This window comes from Netta rufina (genome assembly GCF_964035555.1).
Source record: "Netta rufina genome assembly, chromosome: 2".
Lineage (NCBI taxonomy): Eukaryota > Metazoa > Chordata > Aves > Anseriformes > Anatidae > Netta > Netta rufina.
This window is the reverse complement of record NC_140124.1, coordinates 70,990,641-71,015,455: the sequence shown is the minus strand read 5'-3', so window position 1 is coordinate 71,015,455 and position 24,815 is coordinate 70,990,641. Positions and strand designations below refer to the sequence as shown.

General features: G+C 38.6%; 1 protein-coding gene across 1 annotated transcript; it reads left to right on the top strand.

The window, feature by feature from the left end:
• Positions 1 to 122: 122 nt before the first annotated feature.
• Positions 123 to 15,151, top strand: LOC311206356 (reticulophagy regulator 1-like; the record flags this gene model as incomplete). Its single annotated transcript, XM_084281636.1, has 3 exons — positions 123 to 431; positions 13,311 to 13,417; positions 15,117 to 15,151. The coding sequence occupies exons 1-3, from the start codon at positions 184 to 186 to the stop codon at positions 15,149 to 15,151; spliced, it is 390 nt and encodes a 129-aa protein (XP_084137762.1). The 5' UTR covers positions 123 to 183.
• Between the last annotated feature and the right edge of the window lie 9,664 nt (positions 15,152 to 24,815).

The following is a 24,815-nucleotide window of genomic DNA, read 5'->3' as shown; positions in this document are numbered from 1 at the left end:
CGCTCCACCTGCCGCCGCCTCCCGTGCCTGCGGTGACGTCACCGGCGGCGGTTGGCGGCGGTTGGCGGCGGGTAACGGCCGCGCCCCGGCCCCGCCTCTCTCCCTCCCTCAGGCCCCCGGTGGCTGCCGCCGGTGGCGTCCCCTGGCAGCCGCAGCCCGGCCGCCGCCGCCTCAGCCTCAGCCATGGCGAGCGAGGAGCGCCGGCAGCCGGAGGCGGGCGGGGAGAGCGACGGCGGCGGCGGGCGGCAGCGGGCGGAGGCTCGGCGGCAGGCGGCGGGGCCGGTGCCGGTTGCCGAGGTGCCGGGCGGGGCCGGGGCGGCGCTGCTGGGCGAGACGGGGCTGGCGCTGGGCTGCTGCATCGCGGCGGCGCTCAGCTGGGAGCGGCCCCTGCGCAGCCTGGGCGGCTTCGTCTGCGCCAACCTGCTCTTCTGGTGCGTGGGGAGGCGGCCGCGCCTGGGCGGGGGGGCCGCGCCGCGCTGCCTGGGGTCCCCAAGGGGGTGGGGGCCGCGTTTTGGGAGCCTTTGTGCAGCTTTGTGCAGTCGGGTGAGCTGCGAGGTTCCTTCTAGCCATGCTGCGAGTCCTGCTGCAGGGCACCTGTGCTCTGTCTCTTGGATAAACTTTTTCTGCTCGGGTTGCATCGGGGTGGCGTCGTTGTTGTGTTTGCAGCGAGCCTTCTGTTCGTTCCCCTAGCAGACCACTTGCCTTTCACTGTGAAATTGCTTCAGAACTTTCCCCCCATTGTAGCTGCTGGCGATGCCTTCAATTTTCTCATCTAAAATGTTGCTGTATGCCCACCCGTTTGCATGGAACAGTCTGTGTACCAGGACTCCATCTAACGTTACAGCTGAGACTTTGAGACTGAACTGTGTCCTCTCCTGTGGCTAAAACTGCCCCCTTTCCTCTCAAACGAATGAGAGGCAAACGACCAAAGAGGTGGATTAATGGCAAACTCCACTTAATTCTCTGTAACCCTGACAGCCTGATGTTTAAACACGCGATCATGGGAAGAGAACTTCCTGAAGCTTTGTGTTGCACGTGAAAGTCTCTCTGTGCAAATATTTTTGAAAACATTTTATCCTCTTTAATCCCAGGAGCAGCACACGTGATGTCTAATTTAAGTTGCCTTTTATTATCAGTCTTGCTCTTAAGTATCTTTGGTAAGCCTTTTCAGTGGGAAGGTTACATGGTACTGCTCTTCCGGCTTCGGACTTCATCTGCTCATTCAGCGATGTGGAAGGGTCATAATGCTTTATGTTTCTTTGAGATTGCTCTTGATTTTATCAGAGCCAGTGTTTGACAGGATTTGTTCAGTTCTGTATCTCAAGCTACTGGGCATCTGTTTGCCATTCTTTTGTGTGACTTTGATCATAAGCAAAGTGTATAATGCGTGTAGTATATAACACGTACAGAAAATCTCTTGTGGTAGTCCTGCTGGCAGCTTGCTAAGTTGCCAGTATTTGATGTTATTTTATCAAAATGTGTAGCTCACTCTACTTTTTTTATTGTCAGAATGAAAACAAAAGCAGTCCTTGTGCTGACCTTTTTTTGGGGGGCATTGTTGTCGCTCACCAGGAAGCTCTCTGTCCTGGTGCCACAGGATCTGAACGGTGGGAACGAATCAGGGAAGACTGCAGTAACGTTTTGGCTGGTAAAGCTCCGTGTTTTGAGACAGAAGGACATCAGGAATGGTCCTGTTAGCTAGCCTGTGAAATCTAACACTTAGAAAATGAAACGCTCGCTTAAAGCTAGCCTCGCGTTTCCCTGCTTTAGTATTGGCATCATGGATTTGCAGTGCAGTGTGGTTGCTGCTTCTGCTCTCCTCTCTGGAGATGCAGCTGGCCGTCTGGGTTTGCCGTGACTCAGCCTCTCCTCACAGGGCTTTGCACTGCCAGGCCTCGAGGCCGAAGAAGGGCCCCTCAGTTACTGCCACACGCACCCGTGCCCTGTGCCTGGAAGCATCCCTGTCCCTGTGCAGGGGCGTTGCGTTCCCAGTGTGCAGGGCCTCTCATCTCTGTTCCTCAAAGCTGAGAAACGAGATTGGCCAGAAGGACAGGGAGCTGCTTCTGGATCAGCAGCAGTACTGGCGGGAGAGGGAGGAAGGGGAGATGAAGTTTACTTGTGCTTCTTTCCAAATGTCAGAAGAGTGATCATAGTTCCTTCCTCCAACCCCATTAGTTTTGGTAGGGCAATGCTTCCCCTCCATTAGATTAGCTCTTGAACCTATGTACGTCATTCAAAACCCCTTGCAGTACGAGATGCTGAGGGATAACTATTTTTATGATGTTTTGCCACAAGATCTTTTGTTAATATATTTGAATGTAAGCTCTTTCCCATGAAAAATCTTTAAACCGTGGTACTATATAAAAGCATTTTCAGTGTTTTCTACTGAAATAACTTGCTTGTAGGTGCAATAAATTTACTAATTTAATTTCATTCTGTTTTCCAAAATTCCTTCATTTTTGAACATGGCAAATAAATAATGATGGGCTGTTTTAAAAGGCTTAAAGCAATGTGGTTTTGAGCATGACTTCAGGAGGTTCTTGGTCTGGGCATTACTGTATTCTAATATTTTTTAGTTTCCTTGGAAATTCCTAATGTAAAAGACTGCACAAAACTTCTAACCTAGCAAAAGCTAGTACAATATGCTTTACTTTAATATTTTTAAGGATAAACAAATATCACATATTTATAATAAAATTCAGCTTTGATATGTACTGCTATATATTTAGTGAACTAATGTTTTGTAAAAAAATAAAAAAATAAAAAAAAAATGAAACAAGGCTGACAATTGAAGTAGAAACAAATCTCCTGATTGAAAAAGGAGCCATCACTTATCACACCATTATTTGTTCACTGTGAACAGCTTTAAACTCCCCCACAAATGCCCTCAATGGAAGATATTTAAAATGAACACGGGTTAAATATGTATTATTTAGCATCTACTTATCTGATGTGTGATTTGGATTGTTCCTGCTGTAGTTAGTTTATGGACTGAAGTCAAAATGCCACCTAAGAAAATAAAAAAAAAAAAAAAAAAAAAAAAAAAGAAGAGAATGTGGCATTTTTCTTATTTTATACATATAGTACAGAAAAAAGGAGTGCTTCTTCCCATGTGCAGGCAAACTGCTGTTGCCAGAAGCTGAGGCTAGGCATTCCAAGTGTTAGGCAATGGATATCTAAAATCACACCTGAGATTGAAAGTGAAGTATTAAGAGTCAATGTTAGATTTTAATCTACTATCCTAGCTTAATTATTGCCTTTTTGTGCGTGTATGGGAGGGGTTGGTGGTGGATAAAATAATTTCATTTTTATTCTCTCAGTCTGTCAAATATTTTTTATGAGATCCAGGGGGCAGGTTTATTTTCAGTAATCCTATATTGTCATATGTCTTTTGTAGTTTGCAGATGGTTTGTGCATTTTTAACATCATACCTTAATGTCTGCAAGTCCATCCTTAGATGCATCAGTTGTGTATATCCACTGATTACTCAAATCACAGATTTCTATAGGGTTTCTTGGTAACAGTGACAGTAAAAAGGCTAGGATCTAGTAGATCTGTCTCCTTGTGGAAAGATTTATTGCATTGTATTGCTGTATCCTGTTTGCTGTTCTCATTGCTGGCCCAAATCCAAATTTTCTTTGAGGATTTTTCTACACTTTCAGATATACAAATTGTATGTTACTACAGATCTCTTGTTAACAACATTAGATGATTTTGTACTGGATGAACCGACTAGATTGACTATGTAAAAGACAGCTATCGTTCCTTGGTTTAAAGACAGGAAAGCTGGCCAAATTGTGCCATTAAAATAGTATCTTTTGCCATCCATACTCAAATTTTGGGGTTGTGTCTTAGACCTGATGGATGTTTTGATTTTTATGGAAGAACAAATTAATCAAGAAACAAAGCAGATTTCTTGTATCTTAAGTAGCCATTTGCATTGCTTCAGATAAAGACTGCTAGTAAAGTTATTCCAGGTATAAAATCTAACTGCTATTTAAGTATTAGTAACCAAAACACATTCAAAGTTCACAGGTTTGTTTTGTTGTTACTGTCTGGTCTGTGTTTTAGTAACTATCCAATTTTCTTTAAGACTTGCTATTAAAGTTTTTCTTATTTGGAATCCTGGCTTGGCAACAATAATGTTTTACCATGGAGAGATCTCAACATCTTTTTCATTTCTTAATTTATCCTTTTAAAGTAGGAAAATAGTGCTGGGCTAAACATTTCTTTCAGGTGTTTGCACACAAACTGTAGTGCCACTACCTATAAAGCAAGGTTTCAACAGGTCTATAGCAGTGTGTATACACGGTATATTCAACACCTGGATTTCTATTCTTTGTTATAAGATTTTTTTTTTTTTTTTTTTTTTTTTTAATAAAGGCTCCTGGATAGGCCAGTTTCTGGCTATCCATAACTGTGTGTTTGGTATAGCAAGGTTATGATGTTCCATTTTAAGCGTCTGAGAAAGGTGATTGTAAATTTCTATCTATTCTCAAAATTGAGCATAGGTACCACTCAGGAGGTAGCCCTCAGCAACAGGACATCTCAGGCATCAGGGCATTCTGAGCCTTAGGAATTTCACTGCTTACGAAACGCCATTTTCCTGGTTTTGTCTGTTGTAGGAAGTCTCCTTATACTAGTGATGTTGTTCCTAGAAGGCCGATGTGGTGATCCTTGGTGTTTTTCAGTTGGCGTAGCAGTACTACCTGCGGGTTGTGAGGTTAGTGGCTGTTTTCCCCAGCAGTTTGTGTGGTGCTGTCTTTAATGATGACTCACTTAGTACTTGTACAAGGATCCCGTGGCTTTTTTCTATCCAAACCACTCATTACCAACAGCCACCAGCTGCCATTAGCAGGAAATTCACAGACACTCTGTATTGTCTCTATTGGCTATCTAAATTTGGCTTTTAATTTCACTTAAACGGCTCTGGATTTTTGATGAGTCCAGTTATTGAAATTGCAAGTATCAGTGGCTTATGCCCTATTGCTTTAATCGGCTTACACAGTAATTCAGCTGTTTCAGAATCCCTTTTCCTCTCAGTCTTACACTTTCCCAGAAGTGAAGTTACAATTTCGGTGGCAATACAAGTCATGATTTAGTTTTAGGGGCTACTTGTTTTCACCCAAGCAGTTTTAAGCTTATGTTCACTTTTTCAACACACATTAACTTTTGAGGGTTTTGGAGGTAGAGTGGAACAGAAAGCTAAATTTAGTTAAGAAAAAAAATAAAGCCATTAACTGAACAGCTTTTTAGTAACAGTTTGCATAGCTTTGGCTGAGAGGTTAGTTTGCAAGAATGAAAATTGACATTGTTTACGAGCCAAGCTGCATTACATAAAAAGCTGGGCAGTTCACAGCATTTTTTCAACCACTCAGAAGAAAACAGAATCTATCAGAAAAGAAATTGAATAGGATAATTGAGGCACTGAGGGAAAGCAAGTTTTACTGAACAATTTAGGATCAAATCCAGGATGAGGACTTTCCAGAATATGGAAATCCCAAACAAAGCAGAATGGCAGAATTGTAACATGGCTTGGGTATTTCTGGCCTGGCGAAACTAATAAATTCTGTGTCTAGCACAGTTGTTGTGAGAGAGAAATATTTTTTTGCATGTATTAACTGAAAATAATGAGACTTTCCAAATAATACGTAGAATTTGGAGAAGAATGGAAGTTTTAGGGGGATATGTTATGCTCCTTGGTAGATGTTACAGGACTAATGAGAGCATTAAAGAAAATGACATTTTAGGGCAGCGTGGTAGAGGTGGATTGTTTTAACATCAAACTGCTGCTACTGTATAACAAAATGGAATTAAGATTTCTTCAGTGCTTTCCCAGAGTATAGGTTAATTAAGGTGATCTGGGCATGTTTGTACAAAAATAAAGGAAGCCAGGCTCTTTGATTTTGTGTTTGATTCAGAATAATTTTTAACTAATGGAAATAGCCCATTTTCGCTGAAGTAGCAGTAGCGTTTGATGTCCTGATAGACTCAGAAGGTATGGTGTTTAGGTTACTTAAGTTTCCACCTTCTTAATCTTTTTATTTCAAATACCTATTTGAATGCAATTGGTTAGAGAAAATATGATCTGCAAGCTACAAATGTTCAAACATAATTCTAACTTGCTTTTCCCAAGAGGTTTTCCTGCAAAGAGTGTGAGATAATTTTGTAGTGAGGCACTTTATTATTGACTTGTTCATATTTCCCAAATCACCAATATGCTTCCAAAGTTTACCACTTATAAGCAGGTTTATCTTTGATGATTAAATGGAAAGCGTTTTATAGTGTGTTTTTTTTTTCTCATTTTTTGCTTAGAGAAGAATACTATTTTCATTTTTATTTGTACCTATTTATAAGCTAAAAACGTTGTTTCTTCTAGTTGGGGTAGAGAGAATATGCAATTTGGATTTTTATCCTGTGTGTTGCTAACCTTTAGGTAATAATCACATAATTCTTCAGAAGTGTTTAGCAGCCTTTGCCTTTGGTACTGCAGCCTGCTCACAAACCTCAGAGAGAACCATCACTTCTAAGTGTGGCTGTCAAAGTTAAAACAGCTTGAGTTTGTGGCAATCTATTTCTTATGACAAGTTATCTCATTATTCCCAAATCTTTATTCCTAAAATTATACAAGGTTTTCTAGAGAAAGAGCTATCCAGGTTGGTTGATTTGATTTGTGCTTTCTGGCTGAACAATTACAATCCTAATCTGTTGAATAAAACCTGGCAAATAAGCTTCTTGAACAAAAGGTAGATTACTGTATTGTCTTTAACAAAGAAATAATTAAAGGGAATGTGACAAGCTTTAGAATAGTAGTCATGCCACTTCTGTTTTTTCTTGTTGTTTTCTTTTGACTTTTTTTATGTATTTAATGATAGAATTTTTAGTCTTTTTCCACAGGATAGTGCCAAACAGTTGGGTTAGCTTATAAGTCATGAATCGGCTACTTTCCAGTTCTTCATCCTATTCCTGTTGTAATATTTTATTAAAGTATTATATATCTACATTCTGGAGTGGCATACTTACAGAAAAAGAGAAAAAGGTGTTTCTTCCTAGTTCATATCTCTACAGTGGCTTTTACTTTTCTCCACTAAATGAAAGGTATTTTTAAACTTTTTAATGTATATATTCTAAGAAACAGTCCATTACAGTAATCTACATGTTTTGGCTAAACAGACACATGGCTATTTATGTTCAAGCTGCCAGACACTGGAAGTGGCAGTGTGGCTATTGTAAATTTGGATTAATATGCTGTGATTTCTTTGCAAAATGGGAGTTCTGGAGTAAATATTTGTAGTGTTTTCTTGAAATATTTTTTTCAACAACTTAGGCTTTTTGTAGGGGTTAAGAGTGTTGTTAGGATTTATAAAGACTTTGTTCATTCTAAAATTTTTGACAGTATATTCTCAAATGTATTTTGTTATATGTGATATGTTTTCCTCTCTACAGCAGGGAACCTGCTATACCACAGCCTTTTGTGGTATCTTGCAGACTTGCAGATTAACAGTTAAATACCACATACATGTATGTGGGTGGTTTTACCATGCTAGTCAGCTAAACACCACAACTGCTCTCTCACGCCCCCTCCTTAGATGAGGAGGGGAAGAAGTAAAGTAAAGAACAACTCACAGGTTGAGATAAGGATAATTTAATTAAAGTGAAAAATAATGATCTTTCCTTAATAATTATTATTAATTGAACAATTTAACTAAAGGGAAAACGAAAGGAAAAGGGGAAAAGGGAGGGAGGAAGGGAAAAAGAAAAAAGAAAAAAAAGAAACAACAAAGAAAGGCTATGTGGAAGTGCAGAGGAAAGAAATTACTCTCTGCTCCCCATAAATGAGCGATGCTTGACCACGTCCTTGAAGCAGGGCCTCAATGCACATAGCCAGTGTTCGGGAGGAGGACCGACGTTTTCACGAGAGCCCACTCCTTCCCTCTTCTTCCTTTTTCCACCTTTGGACATCCCATGGTATGGACTATCCCTTTGGTTGGTTTAGGTCAGCTGCCCTGGTGATGTTCCTTTCTCACTTTCTTACTTTTTTGCCCACCCCCTAGCAGGGTTAAAGAGAGTCCTGATGCTGTGCCAGCACTGCTCAGCAGTAGACACAACACTGGTGTGATACCACTGCTGTTCTAGCTGCAAGTGCAGAGCACAGCACTGTATGGGCTACTGCAGGGAAAGTTAACATCCCAGCCAGACCCAGTACAATATAATAAGAGCAAATACAAACTGGATATTTTGCAAAAACAGTAAGCGTAACTTTTTCTACTATAAGTGGGTGTCTATGCTTTTTGTGCAGCAATGGGGAAAGGATTTTTGCGCCATAATTCCTGATCAGGAAATACTTCAGCTCAGACCTAAATGCGCTAACGGAACAACAGGAAAAATACTGAGTTTTGGATTTTAAATGCATTGAATATTTGTGCATTTGGATTTTAATATTTATAGATACTGCATTTTAGTATTTCCAGAACACAGATGATTAATATGAAAGTAATAATCCTTATCTACATACCATCACTATGGGCTTCTTTCTGGAACAGTGTTGGGCAGTTCTCTGTAAGAGCAGGAGCAGTCATACTTTCAGAGAAGTTGCACTGTGGGGTTTAAGAAAATGACTTTGTGCTGGAAAAGCTGCTATACTGGAAAGCTGCTATTACGTCTCCTCTACAAAGCCACCTTTTTCCAGGCTGAGCAAGACCAGGTTCCTCATTTTTTTTCACACAACGCAAGTGCTCCAGCTCCTCCCCTCCCTCACCCCCAACTCCATCTTGGTGGTTGTTTGCTAAATTTGCTCCTCATCACTGATGTCTTTCATGTTTTGGGAGACCCAAAACCAAGCAAAGTATTCTAGATGTAATTTCATGACTGCTGTGTAAAGGGGAATTGCTCACCACCTGTGCTGTGCCTGAACTCCTGCAGATGCAGCCTGATACATTGTTAGCTTTCATCACTGCCAGCGTGCACAGTTCATGCTGGCTAAACCTACTGTCACTCAGGACCTGCATGTCCTTTTCCACAGAGTATCCCCTCAGCCAGTCAGATGCAGGAGGTTGGTCTGTACCAGGTGCAGGACTTTTGCCTTTGAATTTCATCAATTTCATTTTCTTTCAGCTGTTGCCTCTAGTGTACTCAACCAAACCCCCCCCCCCCATTCCCTGTGTAGTGTTAGTAATAAACTAACCAAAGGCTTGATCAGACAAAGGGCAACTTTTTAACCTACAGAACTGATGGGAACAACACCTGGGTCCCCTATATTCATCTCTAGAGCTCTGCAGTCCTTTGTTTTTTTTTTTTTTTTTTTTTTTTTCTGCTGTTCCTTGACAGTACCAGTTGTGCCCACATGCATGAACAACAACAAACAGTAGTCAAACCAGGTAAGCCTTAGCAAGACCTCAAATCCAGGCCATTGGCAAGCAGTGAGCCTCTCATGACAGTATGTTTTTTCAGCAGCTGTCTGCTTCCATTCCCTGCAGAAGATGATCTTTAACCCCTTAACAGTTTCTGCTTCCTCTTGGTCTGAGTGCTGTCTTCAGGCCCAGCTGGTTTTGAGGCCTCCTTTACCACAGGTGTTTTCCCTGTATTGGCTATTACAGCATGGTATGGTACTGATTCTGCAAGTTCAACTCGAAGGGCAGAGAAGGAACCTTTCCTCTGCTGCCAGAAGTCCCAGGCTTCCAGCCTCTCCCATCGTGGGGATCTCCATCCACTGCTCAAGGTCTGCTTGGCCTTCCTGCTTTGGAATGCTGGATTTGAGTTGGTGCCTCTGCAAGATCTCTGCAGATACCGTATAAATCACCTGTTTGTAGAGTCATAGAAGGATGTGGGTTGGAAGGACAACAGGAGGTCAGCTGGTCCAACCTGCCCAAAGTAGGTCCAGTTAGATCAAGTCGCTCGGGTGCTTACCCAAACAGATTCTGGAGATCGTACTTCCCTGACGGTCTGTCCCTGCTTACTGCTTCCAGTAGGTCTTTCATTTGGCTGCTCTGTATGCCAACCAGCGACCATCTCCAGGTGAAATCGCTGTTGCCATCCGCCCAGGGGAGAGGCTTGAGGCATTTCTTGCAGCCCCCAAACCAGGTGGCTGTTTCCTGCCTCTGGAGCTCTGCCAGAGTGAAGGCCTCTCATGTCCTAGGGATGCCTTTTTCAACCAGTGTGGGGGCCTGAGTCCTGTAGCACCTCGTGGCTGGTTTTAAGAAGTCCCACGCTGCCTGCAGCAGTCCCTGGCAACGTTGACATGCAGGCTACCCTGTTGTTAACTACTGAAGTCGTTATGTAAAATGCATAATTCTATGCATTGTTCTAGCCTTTGCTTTCTGAAAAAGCTATCACTATCAAAATAGTGCAGAATTTCACGAGGGAACAAATCTGTCTCTGGGAATGGTTATTTTCCACACCACTTGTAACAGCATGTTTTTTCAGTAGAAGAAATTGAACTTCAGCCTGTGTTGTTTACTGATTTTAAAAAAAAGCATAAAAGCTTCTTAAGTAAGTGTAGCTGTTGTTTTACTAAACAAGTATTTTTTTGCAATATGTGGTGATGTCATTCTGGTGCCTTCCAGTTTTGTCAGGAATGCTTGTGTTTTAGAAATACTCAAGTAAATTCTAATTACAAAAAAAAAAAAAAAGGGTGGGGGAGGGAACCCCAAACCTAATTCCTAATAATAAGCAAAAGTACGACTTTTTTGTTAATCTGGTTGCTATGCATCATGTTGATAATTCCTTCAAGAATTTTGAATCCCTACACCATTAGCATACATGTAATACATGGTTTTCATATCCTGGTATGAAATCCTTTCCCCATTGCTGCACAAAAAGCATAGATACCCAGCATGGACTAACATTTTGGTAAGCTGAAGGTAGATACCTACCAAAAAAATAGGGAGGACATTGTCAGCCATTGACTGGTAATGGATTCGAGGATGTGCGTCAGAGTTGTCTGACATATGGCTTGCAGCTTTTCTAATCTGTATTGGTAGAGCACCTGAGGGCTGATACATGGTGGCTGTGAATGAATTTCCGAGAGAGAGACTTTCTTGCAAACACTGCAGTCTAAATTAATGAAACAATGGAGGGAGGGTTGTGACAACTAATAATGCTAATGCACTGGAAGTCCAGTCAGAACAATTCAAAGCTTTCCAAGTAAGTGAAGAGCCTTTGCTTGGCTACTACATTAGCTGCTCCAAATATTAGACATTGTTGTTTCTTTTCCCCAAAAGCTGTGGAGCAGAAAAACCGCAGTATTGAGAGCATAAAGTGACATGACTTGGAAGCGTCTTTCAGACAGCACGCTACCTTGCTAATCCTTTTTTACTAATCCTCGTCTACATTAGTACAACTGTTTTTAACTGCAGGTGACAGCTGTGATTGCAGTGAAACTATGAGTATGGCTTAGTTGCGACTGCAAAGTAGGTCAAACGCTCTATATATTCATTGAAAGATAGTAAACATCTTACTTTAAGAAGTAGTAAACTGTGTATGCATTTATGCATGTGTGGAAACATGCATAAACTTCAGTACTGATGTATTTCTTTCACCCACAGAGGATGGCCCAATGTTAATTATTAAGTCAGAACATACTGTTTGATCCTAGGAAACCTTAATGTACAAGCACCATGAAGAACCTGTAGAATAGTCATGGTATTAAGGCCATGCAGCTTAAAGGTCTGGATTTGTTACAAACTTTAGGCATCTAGAAATCACATTTAAAATACTTTAGTTTACTTTTCTTCACGGTGTCTGATCTCCACCCCTCCGCTTTTTTCTCTTGTTAGTAAGTGAAAAAATAGATTAGATTTAATCTTCAGTGCAGTTGAACTTCACCCTTAAACAAAATCAAGGATGTTTAATATTGAAGATTATTATTTGATCTAATGAGAGCTAGGCTTGGGCAGTTTTGAAAAAGCTTGTCAACATCTTGTCTGTAAGCATCTCTTGGTTTTCTTGAGCTGGCTGAAATTGTAGAGGTACTGAATTGAGGAAAAAAAAAAAAAAATATATATATACACACATATATATTGTTCCCATAGAATAATAATTAATACTTTGTATAGATGTAGAAACCCTTCAGAATAAGTTAGCTGTTTGTATTGGAAGACATATCCTGGTCTGGTCAGGGTGATAGGGCTTTGAGTTTCTGTGAATTGTATTAAGCGTGAAAATTAGTGGCATAGAGATTTTCCTTGATGCAATCCTATTTTCTCAGGATTTCAAGGAATACTTGAGCAGTTTTTCACAAGTGCTGGATATGCTTTTTATGGTAGAAACACCTAGAAGGCAATTTTCTTTGTAAAAGTCCTGGTGTGCTCAAAGGGTGTTCCTTGGCTTCATCCAGTGCCTATACTTGCTTCTTTTCATTTCCTTTCCCCTCTTTTCTGTAGGAAAACTGCTGCAGCAACTAGGTGGGAGGCCAAATGCCCTGTTTACAAATCAGTTTCTTGGAAACCTCTCTGCTTTATATGATTTCGTTTCTGTTGGTATTCTTATTTGACCCACTGCCCCTTAGATGACTTCTTATTTTTGACTATCCTCAGCTTCAGTTATTTATTTGTTTTGAAGTTAACCTTTTTTGCTCTTACCTTGAAAATGATCATAATACACTCATTGTTTGTAATCAGATCTCTGGCTTAAAGCGCTTGAAACAAACCGATAAATTACTTCTTTTACTTAGTTGAATGTTAGACAGAAGTGTTAAGCCGGACACACCTAGACAGTAAAGTCAGTAGAGCATGAGATTATAAATCATACATCATGAGTCTAGGGCTTTTTGACTTGACTAGACACACTGTAATTTTTTTTTTTGTAATGAAGAACAAAAGCTCAATATGAGGTTTGAGTATTGTGCCTTGAATTGTACAGTTCTACCTCATCTTTGCATTTGGAAGAATCATTTGTATAAAAATTTGATGCGAACTGAGGTCCTCTAGAAAACACAAGAAAATATTAAACCATTATATGTGAATAAAAAGAAAGCTGTTATGTCAAGACAAATATTTTTACTATAACCTTAAGTTATTTAAATAGTAATGCTTCTTATGCAATAATGAAAATATTCAGGTTTGTATACTTCCTCTGTGCTTAGATTTTTGTTCACACTTTTATCAACAACAGATTCTATGAATGAGACTGTCATGCTTGGAGCTCTCATTGTTTACTTTCTGTGAAAATGTTGTGGGGACAAACTAAATTCAACTACTATAATATCAGTCTTATTTTTCTTTTTATTTTCTATACTAATAACAGGTGTCATTATGTGTATACTTCCAATAAATTTACAAGTATTCAGTGTTTATTTCTTCTTAACATTCTAGGTTTGTTGCTCTGACCCCTTGGAGAGTGTATCATCTGACTTCTCTCATAATACTTGGAGTGCTAGTTCTTCAGATAATAAAGGATTTGGTCTTATCTAGGATAAAAGGTAGGTCAGTATACTGATAGAGTTCCTTGCTTAAACACCCACAACTCCTTTACTAAATCCTCTTTAACATTATGATACTAGGATTATTGCAAAAATATTAGCTAATTTCTGAGTGAAATGACATAATCTACAATGATCTACTACCATTTGTAGTAAAGTTCTGATATATTTTAGAGACAGGGCATTATGAGATTTGTTTCAGTATGAGTATAACCAGTATCAATGAACAGTCACTCTTGTATCTTATCTACTAGATCTCAAAATCCATTATTATCTAAAATACAAAGTTTTCCTAAAAGTTTCTACTTCTGACATTACTCTAATTAGATCACTGTTGAAAAGTTGTGGAGATCTAATATAAATTGGTCAACTTTGTAAAAGGATTGTGAAATAACCTATCTTCCTCACAGTTTAAATAAGTGAAACAGTATTTTTTTTCTAGTTTATGGAGTGTTCAGTTTCCAGTGTGTACAGTCTTATCTAAGTACTACCAAATTAAAAGGGGATGTTTTTTGTGTTGTTGTATTGTTTTAACTTTTTTTTTTTCCCCATACTTCATTACCATCTTGAAAATTCTCTGGCAAAAGGTTGTTCGTCAATGTGTATTTCTTGTTGCTAGGAAGATTTTTTGAAGTGGCTTATTTTGCTTTTTCTTTGATGTTGAATGCGGTGCAGTGTTTGAAAAAAATGCAAAGGAAAGCAGGAAATAAGTATCAGAGAATCACAGTACTCCTCTGCAACGTTACTAGCATTTCATTTTTGACCTCCACAGTCAAAAATGTTGCTAAGTTACAGTAGTTATTCATAACCTTTTTGAGAAATGTTTTTGTTGTCACTGCCTTCTGTGGAGTCTCCATTACCATTGTTTCCTGCTTGAGTGATGCAAACTTAGAGGCTAATTTAAAAAGCTTAGCGTGATTTGATTTTTAGGCTGTGTTGTATAAATCACCTCTAATGTTGAATACCTCACCAGCTGGAAGGTGGTTATTTACACAAGTAAATCTTAGCTGTCATTACTGATTAATATTTTTGTATTGAGCAAATCCAAGATGTACCAGTATTGACCAAGCTACCATCCCCTCTTCATTTCTCTTTCAGTCTTGCTTCTATGTGATTATTCAACTGTTCATCATAGAGGTGAGGTCAGGAAGACCTCTGTTCCCAGCTTTATGATTAGAGAATGATTATTTTACTACAGTTAAATATATTGCCTTCAGTGGTATTGTACACAAAGTTCATGAACAGTTAGGTTATTGAACCTAAGAATAGAAATCTTGTTGTAGTGACAATCGGTGTCACTCCAAACAGCAGAAGAAATTCTTCTCAGGATAACACTTCTGTAGGGCTACTTCACACTTCCAGCCAGCCACTAGATGGCAAGACTATTACAGAGTCATAAGTAGTGTAGAAACTGTTTGCCGGTTTGTAGCTGTAAAGCAAAAGTTATGTTGGTTATCTTCTTCCACATGAAAATATAACAACATAATACGGTATTTTTTTCATTAACATTTTAAACTGGTATGTTAAATTTACAGAAAAGACTTTTTCTGAGAACTGTTACTTTGGTTTTAAATGTTAGGGAGAATTCCTTATTCATTTTGTCCTAAATCTGCACATTGCTTATGAATAAAGAAGAAAAACCTATATGTGATTTCTGTTTTAGTGCATTGTGTGTCATCTTATATTCTCACAATTGCAGGTGCACAGCTCTGGAGGAGAATCACTGACAAGTAGGTATATCATTTTTAATATTCTAGATATGTGACATCTTTTCTTACAGTGAATCTGGAATTTAAAATACAGTCTACTTTCCCTGTAATTAAAACAGAACATGAATGATTTTGAAATTCACATTTTTTCTAAATTTGTTACTGCTTGTTCCAATTTTAATTTTTAATAACTTTCTGCAAAGTATTTTTTCTGATTTGAATTATAATAAAGAATACAGTAATATATCAAATACTTTTAGAAAGGCTTTTTTCTTAGTATGATTTTCACATTTTTTGTTTTCTGGGAATTAGTGTTTGCTTTGAAATCAGTTATGAGAGAAAAACACTGTGTTGGTTAAGGAGGTTAACTTTTTTTTAGAACTTCGTTACACAAGTGCTGTCCAAAAGCAGGTAAGTTTGGTGTGGTTTCCCTTATCTTTGTAGTAGCCAATACAAATAATTGCTGTCAAATTTCATTTAAAATAAAAATTACTTGATATCTGTCACAATATAAATTAATAATTGTGAATTCAGTTGTCTTGCCACTGGGCTGACTCAGTTTACAGGCAAATGTTTCATAATGTTGGTAGGGTAGAGTACATAATCGATTGAATTTGTTTTGGATTCATACAACATCTCTAAATGCTTTACCGGCAACTTCCAAAATAAAAGTTTGTGTGATTAAAAATATTATTCTTCTAAATAGACCACCAGGGCTAGCTGGACTTCTGGATAATTCGCAATAACAGGAACACAAGATCAGTCCAAATATCCAACTAGCAAAGTATCTTTTCTCTGAAGGTGGCCAGCCAGGAGGAAGGTGGCCAGCAAAGCACTGTGTGAGAGCAGCATGAGCTTGTAAGATGCTTCTCCTGGTATACTTTCCCAGCCTCCAGCAGTTAAACGACTTCTAGGTTCCAGATGTGTCTTTTACCTATCCCCTCCAAGCTGTTCTCGGTGGAGCAGAAAAGGTCCATGAATATGTCTCGTTGCTTTTCTTATTACAAAATTCTGTTGTTCTTCGTATCCTATAGCAGAGAGACCCATAGCTGAACTGTGCTCTGTGAAAAACACAGCCTTGTGTTTGTTTACTGTTATATGATAGTTTCTTAATCCCATCCTACTTTTTTTTTTTTTTTTTTGGTTGGAAGAGTTGGTAAACAATCACACTATGGCTAATCTTCAGCAAGCTGTGACTTTATAAACTTTTATCTTGTCCTGTTAAGTCCATGGCTACTTAATTGTTTCTAAAATAGAAGCTTTCTGTAGGTTTGATATCTTCATTGTGATTTTCTGGACTTTTCTTCAATTTCTGTTACCCTTCTCGTAGGCAGAACTAGAAATTGTGTTCAGCATTCAGGGAGACCTTCGACTGTACATTAGCATAAAAATGCCCTTATAATAAATCCTAATGATTGACTTTTTAAACCTCTGTTGAGCACTGAATTGATGGTTATGTGAATATATAACCTCAAGATTATGTTCCTGAGTAGTAAAGGTTATCTTAAAGCCCATGTGACATTAATTTTGTGTTTTTTTTGTTTGTTTTTTTTTTCCACTGGATGAATTTATTTTTACATACATTTCTTCCATCTTTTGGCAAGTACATTACTTGATACTTCGTTGAAGTTCTGCAGTTCTTTGCAGTTGGTCTTCATCTTTACCAGAATAATTTAGCATTGTAAGGAGACTCATCTTACTGTTCACTCCTTTTTCCAGAATGTTGTACAGACAGTTCAAAATGGTCTTTTTATTTTCATACTTGCAAGGACTTCCCCTCATATTCCATGACTTCTTAGCCTCTATAAGAGCATTTTGTGAGAGACCTTGTTGAAAGCCTTATAGGAAATCCAGTTAATTTTGTATGAGTATCACTGTTCATCTTCAATCTTACTGAGTTTGAAAGCACAAATGGTTTGTGATGTGATGTCCCTTTAAAAATTGTTCATCCCAACTCCCATTGTGCCATAGAACAGGCATGCACGTTTGTTATTAGATTTTCTGACAATTTGCACAGAACAGAGATGGGTCTTTACTGATTTACAGTTCTGGCTCTGGCATAGCTCCTCTAAAAATAGATGTTGCTTTAGACACTTAACAGTCCTCTGATTAAGGCGCTTTGAGAGGTTATTTAACATAAGTGACATTTCAACTGTTGCATTCTAACTTTCAGTTAGAACTCTTACAATCTCATGTAAAGTTTTTTTTGTTTGTTTATTTTGTTTTTTTTTTTTTATTCTGTGGGTATTTACAATTCTTTTGTTGAGCACACGTGCTCATTGATTGGGTTGAAAATGTAGTATCTGCTCTGAGACATTGGGGCTGGTGCTCCAAAGGTTTTTGTTGTTCTTGGTCTTGGATGTGAAAGACTGTTCTCACGTTATCTTACATCAGCAAGCTCTGTCAAACATACCCTCATACTGCTGGTTAACAAAAAACACTACCCAGTGGAGAATCACATGCTCTTAAATATTTAACATATAGAGGAAAAAAAAATAGATCTGTACTGCTTTGAATGCTTTGCTTGTTCTAATGGGTCAAATGTGTTCGCAACCATTCTGTGGCATTGATGTTCATAGGCACAAAAGAACTGAGTCCATAGCATTTAATTGCACTATGGTTCAGGCTGAATGTCCACATGCAGGTTGGAAATGATTTTTGGTCTGTGCCTACTGTAAAACTACTCAGAGGAAGTACTGGGAGAGTGCTCGTTGGCTGGTGCCAAAACTGCGAAGAGCTGTATGTATGGTTTAACTTTATAAATGACCAGTCCCAGCACCTAGCAGCATTGCCACACAGTTTAGTTTATCAAAGTAGACAGAAAGTAACAGATGATAGAAACAGGCTCATTTCCTACTTTGTTTGTTTCCACAATTGAAACTGGTCCTTTTTTCATTGGGAAATAGGGTTGATATTCTGATAAGGAATGATGATGAGCCAAACTTCCCTTGAAGCTATTAAAGTTAATTGCACTAAACAATCTTTTGCTACAGTGTATCCAAAGGGGATAAAATTGCAAGTGATTTATTAACCAATAACTGCTTAAATTTATATTTGGTTCTGTAAGTTGCACATAGTTTTACAGTCCATGATATTTCATATTATTTATTAGTACGTTTGCAGAACTCGGTGTGCTAGCGTCCAAATACAGCAAAATGTTTTTTTTAAATACTGATGGTGTGATCTCCAGCTAGTCAAGGATTGGAATTCTTATTTTTGCCTTCACTGGGATCAGATAAAATCTTTAACTGTTATCATTAAGATGTTTTTGCTTCTTTCTTACAGGTTGCTTTGCATAACAAAATGTAAAAAATGATCAGTGCCTTTTAAAAGTGAGAATAACTGTTTACAAGTTACTTCATTGTATTGTATTTTTGTAAACTACTAGAAGAGTTACTTTAGATTCTTCCCTGTGCTACAGGTACGCAGGTCAGCAGCGTGACAGTGAAATATTATCCTGAACTGAGGGCTAGGGAGCTGGGCTGGCTGAACCTGGGCTAGCAGACAGACACCCACCTGCCTGTGTGCATGCTCTCCCCTTCTCGGCAGCACTAGGGGAGAAGACAGGAGGAAAACCTTAGCTGGATGAGATAAAGTAGGGAGATTTGCTGTTGATGATAACTGGTGGGCAAACAGACTCAACTTGAGGAAGGTTAATCTAATATAGTGGCAAAGCAGATCTGGGTGGAGAAAAGCAAAGTCATCTTTGTTAAAACAACACCTTACCTCCTCCCTTTCGAGGACCAATCTCCCCCTCCATTCCCCACTCTTCTTCCTCCTGCCCCTGAGCCAGGGCAGGGGGCTGGGGCCAGTCATCGCAGCCCCCCTCAGCCTCTGCCTTCCCCAGGCTGTCCCTGAGGCGGGGCGCCGCCATCTTGGCTGCTGGGCCCAGCCATGCCCTGTGGCGGGGCTGTTGGAGCCAGCACAGGGCAGCCCCGGTGTTGCCACACACTGCGGCAACAACGCAGACGCACCCGCGCCCATGGGTGCGCACAGACCACAAGCTTAGTGAGGAGGAAATTTGTGTTTCATACGTACGCATAAACGTGAGAAGCTCTCTATATGGTTCTTCCCCTAATGAAGCTACTACCGACTTCTAACTTACAAAGTAAATGAAGGAAAAGACATTGAATTCAATGCAATTTTTATTCTTTAAAAAGCTTTTGCTCCAATAATGCTGATGATTTTTTCCAAACATCTGCTTTTTTTTTTTTTTTGATGTGTTTTGTTTTTAAGAAGAGCTTTTGTAAAGTGTCACTTTTAAAGCTTCCCAGTTTCATGGTCATTCCCAATTTTAGGATTGATTTTTTTTTTTATATTTCTGAAAGTTGTACACTAGATGTTCAGAAATCGTTATAATAGAGATGTTGCTTTTGGTAGCACTGTGTACAGCAGCCTAATTCCTTTTTACTTTTACTAAAGGATAGCCAAACTTTTATTTCCATCCATGATACCATGTGATGCTCAAGACCATTACAATATGATCTTGGAAGTCACTGTGTCTTAGACCTGATGGTTTTAAGCTGTTACCATGCATCCTCTGTGTCTGACTGTAGCCACTTTTTCTTGAAAGGAAAAAAAAAAAAGGCACAAAGGAAAAAAAAAAAAAGCACTTTGTTATGCAATTATGGTTTTGAAAATTAGTATCTCACTGTGATGTTTCATAAATGGTAGCACAGCTTTATGAGGATTTTCAGAGTAAAATTTTATGCTTTGCACTATTATGTTTGCCTTGTGATAAAATATCACTGTTCTGATCCTTGCACTTCTTCCCAACATTCATGTACATTGCACATCCCTTCTGCTGCAGGTACACTAAGCATCAAAGATCATTAGGAGTCCTTCAGTGAAGGTATTTTTGATTTGTCGCACTTGTTTTCAGTCCTTGTTGATCTTTATTGAGCACTGCTCAAGCACTAAGAAGGTAGAGCAACATGGCCTTGCTTCTTTTTCGTTGTCCTACCTCAAATGGAGAGTGGTAATTGTCTCCTGTTTAAAATGTGTCTATGTAAGAAGACTCATGGCTCTGTTTGTAATGGAGACATTTAGTACCACATGATGTTAAAAAAATTTTCAAACCAGACCAAGGTGAGATCTCATTTGGAACCTTTCTCAGTTCATTCTGTTTCTGAATTTGCTTCTGTTCCTGAGGAAATTCTAAAAGGGTTCTCCTGGTTCTGCTTTCTGAAGAGAAGAAACCCTGAATGGAAGAAACCCAGAGTGGGGCTTGCCTAGCAGATAGACTTGCACTCTCCCATTCTCAAGAGGAGGGAAAAATAAGAACATGCATTACCCTGAACAGCATGTCTTATCCATTGCTGCCCACATTTCACCAGACCAGTCAAGATTTAGACTTCTGTGAGAGGAAACAGGAGTGTTACAAGAAAAGAGGCTCTTTTTGGTTGCAGCTTCTAACCGGCAGCCGTCTTTATTGAAGCTGTTTAGTACTTAATGTTGAAAACCATTTTGATAAATGAAGGATTTGCTTCATTTATTATGTCTGAGGCTTTACATACATGTGATTTGCAAATGCTTTGCCTGCTGCATTGGTTTAAGACAAGTCTGTTAGTCATTTGACTAAAGATTTCTGATCTAGCCTGCCTAGTCTTCTTTCATGATCAATTAAGAAAGAGTAGAAATAAGTTGTGAGATAGCATGATTTATCTTGTCATAAATCAGATGTCTACAGGCTGGTCAGATATATCCTACTTTTTGTTTCCTTTGAATATACTGTAAACCTATGGTTAGATAAGTAAGAACGTAAGATCCTCGTGTCATTCTTTCCTGTTGCTCTGAAGGCCTGTCTGTCATAAAGATGTCATTGAACGATGCTAATGCCTATGCTAAGAAGCTCCCTCTTGCAGCAATGTGCTGGGATACCATTACGCAGCAGTAATAACTGCAGGGTTTGACAGACAAGCCTGGGGACTAGATTTACCTCTGTCGCTATGTATGCAAGCAGTTTTTGTGAATTGAATATCCAGCACAGTATGATTGCATCTTCAGATCACTCTTGAGACCTTGCGGATATGCTGCTTAATCATATCTCAATACAAATGTCCTTTCCCTCAGGCTGTTACTGGGTTCTGTTTGAAGATGAGCAGATTAGGTAATAAGAGATTTACATTAGGAAAGCAAAACAGAATTACGGTTGTAACAGAAATGCTTCTGCTTTATGCTTGTTAATCCATCTCCTTGATGTGGTACATAGTAACAAAGCTAAAGTAAGCCAAAGCCGGTCATCTGTGGGCCAGTGCTGAGATGGGAGCCATTGCTATCAGCTTCTGTTGCTCAGATGCTCAGTCTTGGCTTGATCATCCATATTAGATCTGTTCTTCACATGGCTATACACAACTGCATGAAGTCTGGTAACAGGCATTAGAACAAACAAACATGTGCCTATGGATCTCTTGAACGCCTCAGCAAAAAGAAGGCAGGATATAGTCTAGTAAGCAAAAATATACTGCAGAATGCAAATACTGCCGCCTTGGGTTGCTTCAGTGTAATCTGAAGGCATCAAGTGCAACCAAAGAGTTCTACTCTTGACATAAAGTTTGCTGTTCTGTTCATTTTAGCTCATATGTTCCTATGAGTTTGTTGTGTTATATAGCCATATATATATGGCTACATAAAAGCTATAGAACATCTCAAGTAGTTCTCCTTAAACATACGACTCTCCTACATATTCTTGGTATAAAAAAAAGTGGTTGCAGTCCCGCAGAAAACAGATATGTACATGTGCATCTACAGTCTTAGCAAATGAAAAGTGAGTTTAATTTGCAGATTGAATTTAGATTTTATTTATACAGTAGCTACTGTACTGCTCAAATATAAAAATGGAGTTATTCTTAGTTTTAGATAACACGTTGGCCCAATTCATATAGCAATATGCATGGTTAAATATTATACTCTCTCCACATATATATATGAGCCCAAGCTCCTGTAAATTGCAGAAAAAAATGTATACATTATACAAACATCTTGACACTAGTATTTTGTTTTATTTTTTTTTAATAGTGTTACCTTTTTCATGCTTACTGGTTGGTCAGTCCCAAATTGTTAACTTAATTCTTGGGTAGCATGTTCTTTTTCAGAGTTTATATTTGGTAAACTACAAAATCAACGCTCTGATAACATTTGGTATGTTAGTTTTCTTACAGGAACAAAAAGTAATAAAAGTTTAATAGAAAGTCTGTAACTTAGGCAAAAGAGTCACACTTGAAGTCTGAAGAGCGTTTAATATGTTTTCCTATAGACCTATGCTTGCTTCTTTGTTGGTTGGCACTTTTTTTAAGTGCAGGGAAAGGAAGAACATGGTATAACTGTTGTAGATACTCTGTATCCGGTATCTTAACTGTATCTTTGGTAGGTTTGTTTGGTGGCTGGTTGGTTTGTTGTAGTTCTGCTTTTTTGTTTTTCTCCATGTAATGGATTTCTTCTCACGTAAAGAGTGGGTTACAAACTTTTTTTCAGACCAACTTCCCGTGATTCTCTAGTAATTTGTCTTCAATGTGATTCTTCCTGAGCTGTCATGTGACATTTTCCTCTTTTTCAGCTCCAGGAGCTCAATTCAACTTCTGTTATGGAGTTTGTGTGGAAGAGGTTAGAGGAGAAAATACTGGAATTGTCTAGCCTCCTTACAATTACCAAACATTGCATATCTATTTCTGTAACCCTAACTTGTTTTCTGTCCCTATCAGTTAAAAATAGCAGTAAGGCATTCTTGTGGTATCAAGAAAAAAGTAACTTCTGAGGAAGTAAGGGCAGGAAGCAAAGGACCAGAGGAATTTTACTGAGGTTTCTTTAACTGTTTTTAACTGGAATATATTCCATCACTCCAATTTGATATTTGCTGACTTGTCATTTAGGCTTTTTGAAACTTTAATCATTCATGTTGCTCTTCTCTTAGTATCCATGTATTTCTTAGAATGTTACCTCAAACCAAAGCCTTCTTATTGTTAAGTAAAAGAGATTAATTGTGCTCTGTGTTATAAGAATCTTGCAAATACATCCCAGGCACAGGCATAGATTTATTTTCTCTAAGACTATTGCAAATAACTTCCAGCTGCTTAGATTCTGATGGGAACACTCTTGGGTTGATAGTTTCATACCATTTTTCAGTCTGAGTTCCTCTATGAACCCTGAGTCTGTCCACTATAGCATCTGCTACTCGTCCCAGGGTATTTTCACTGATTCATCTGACGGATTAGCGTAGATATTCCATGAAAGTGCGAAGGATTTATATGTCTCATATAATGAGATTTTTCTAATACTTGCCTTTTGGTGTGACTTTTTTGATTAAATGTGTGGTTACCTTATGGGTATTGCATATAGGCCATATTTTAGCAGTTTGTTTTTAAATGTTATATAAGAAAGTTTCAAAAGCATTATGAGTTAAGATGCATGCTCCTATTTTTTTCTTTACTGCAGGTTAATTACTTTCAAAAAGAAATACGCCTTCTTTTTGACTTGCTTGTATATAGAGTAATCCTTGTTGACTGCTTTAACAGCTTCTCAGCTGTTATTAACTTAGTATCTCTCCAAGTATCTAAATGAGAGCAGCTGATCTGAAGATCACACTTTTTCCACCTTTAATAAACCGTGACTCCTTGAGAAATGGATTAGTCTTTAAATTCCTGTCTTTTCCTCTGATAATATTGTTTAATTCATTAACTAGTTGTAGTCAGAATTATCAAGAGTTATTTAAAACTTTGTAAACTATTTAGACAGCTCTGACAGGTTTACTGTATATTTTGGCTTGGGTTTTGCAGCACCTAGGTACTAGGGAGTCATTCAGGAGATTGCCCTTGTTTACTTCAGATTTTTTTTTCCTGCTCTTCTGATAGCAAAAATGTTTTTGTGCAAATCTTTAACTTTGAGATACAGAAGAATAACTTGGATAGTCTGATTTGACAGAAATTTTAGTAATCATTACCAAGCATTTTTGAAGCATTCTTTTTAGTTTCTTTTCATGGATAAATGAATGCTATTTCTTGCATAAATCAGAAGGAGAAATAGCACGGAATAGAAGTTTTCATATGGAGGCTTCTAAAAGTCCTTGTACCTAGTATTTTCTCAGTTTGTCTCCATGTTGGAAAATAGGTCACCTGGGCACCAGCACAATGAGGCATGTATGTGTTTAAAATATTTCTATTTAAGTGAAGTCATTGCATCCATGGTTAAATGTGTGAAATAAATACCTGACATAAATACAGTCTTTGCAAACTGCAGGGTATGCTGCATCCTGTGCAAAAGTGACTCAGTAATTAATTTCCTTTGTTACTCATTGGTAAAAATGAACTCTTGCACTCAGTTGAAAAAATGCTAGCTTCATAATGATGGGAGGATGGAAATACAGCCTTTGTTCATCACTTTATATATAAACCTATATCAGCTTTTCTTCAGTAATTTGTAACATAAAGCCAGCTCTACCTCATGTTTAATTTGTGTAAGTATGGAGCTACAGTCACCTTTCAATTATTCATAAGAGTTTTGTCTATGTATCTGTTTATGCCCAAAATGCAGTTCTGTTAGAGGTGTCTGTGAGTGCAGCCAGGTGGATTTTTACATTGTGAACAACCTAAGAACTGCTAATTCTGAGCTGACCCAGTTTTAATAGCTCTGTGTCATTCTTGCTGGCATGTCACATAATACCCATATTAGCACCACTGAGGAAAAATGTAACCTCC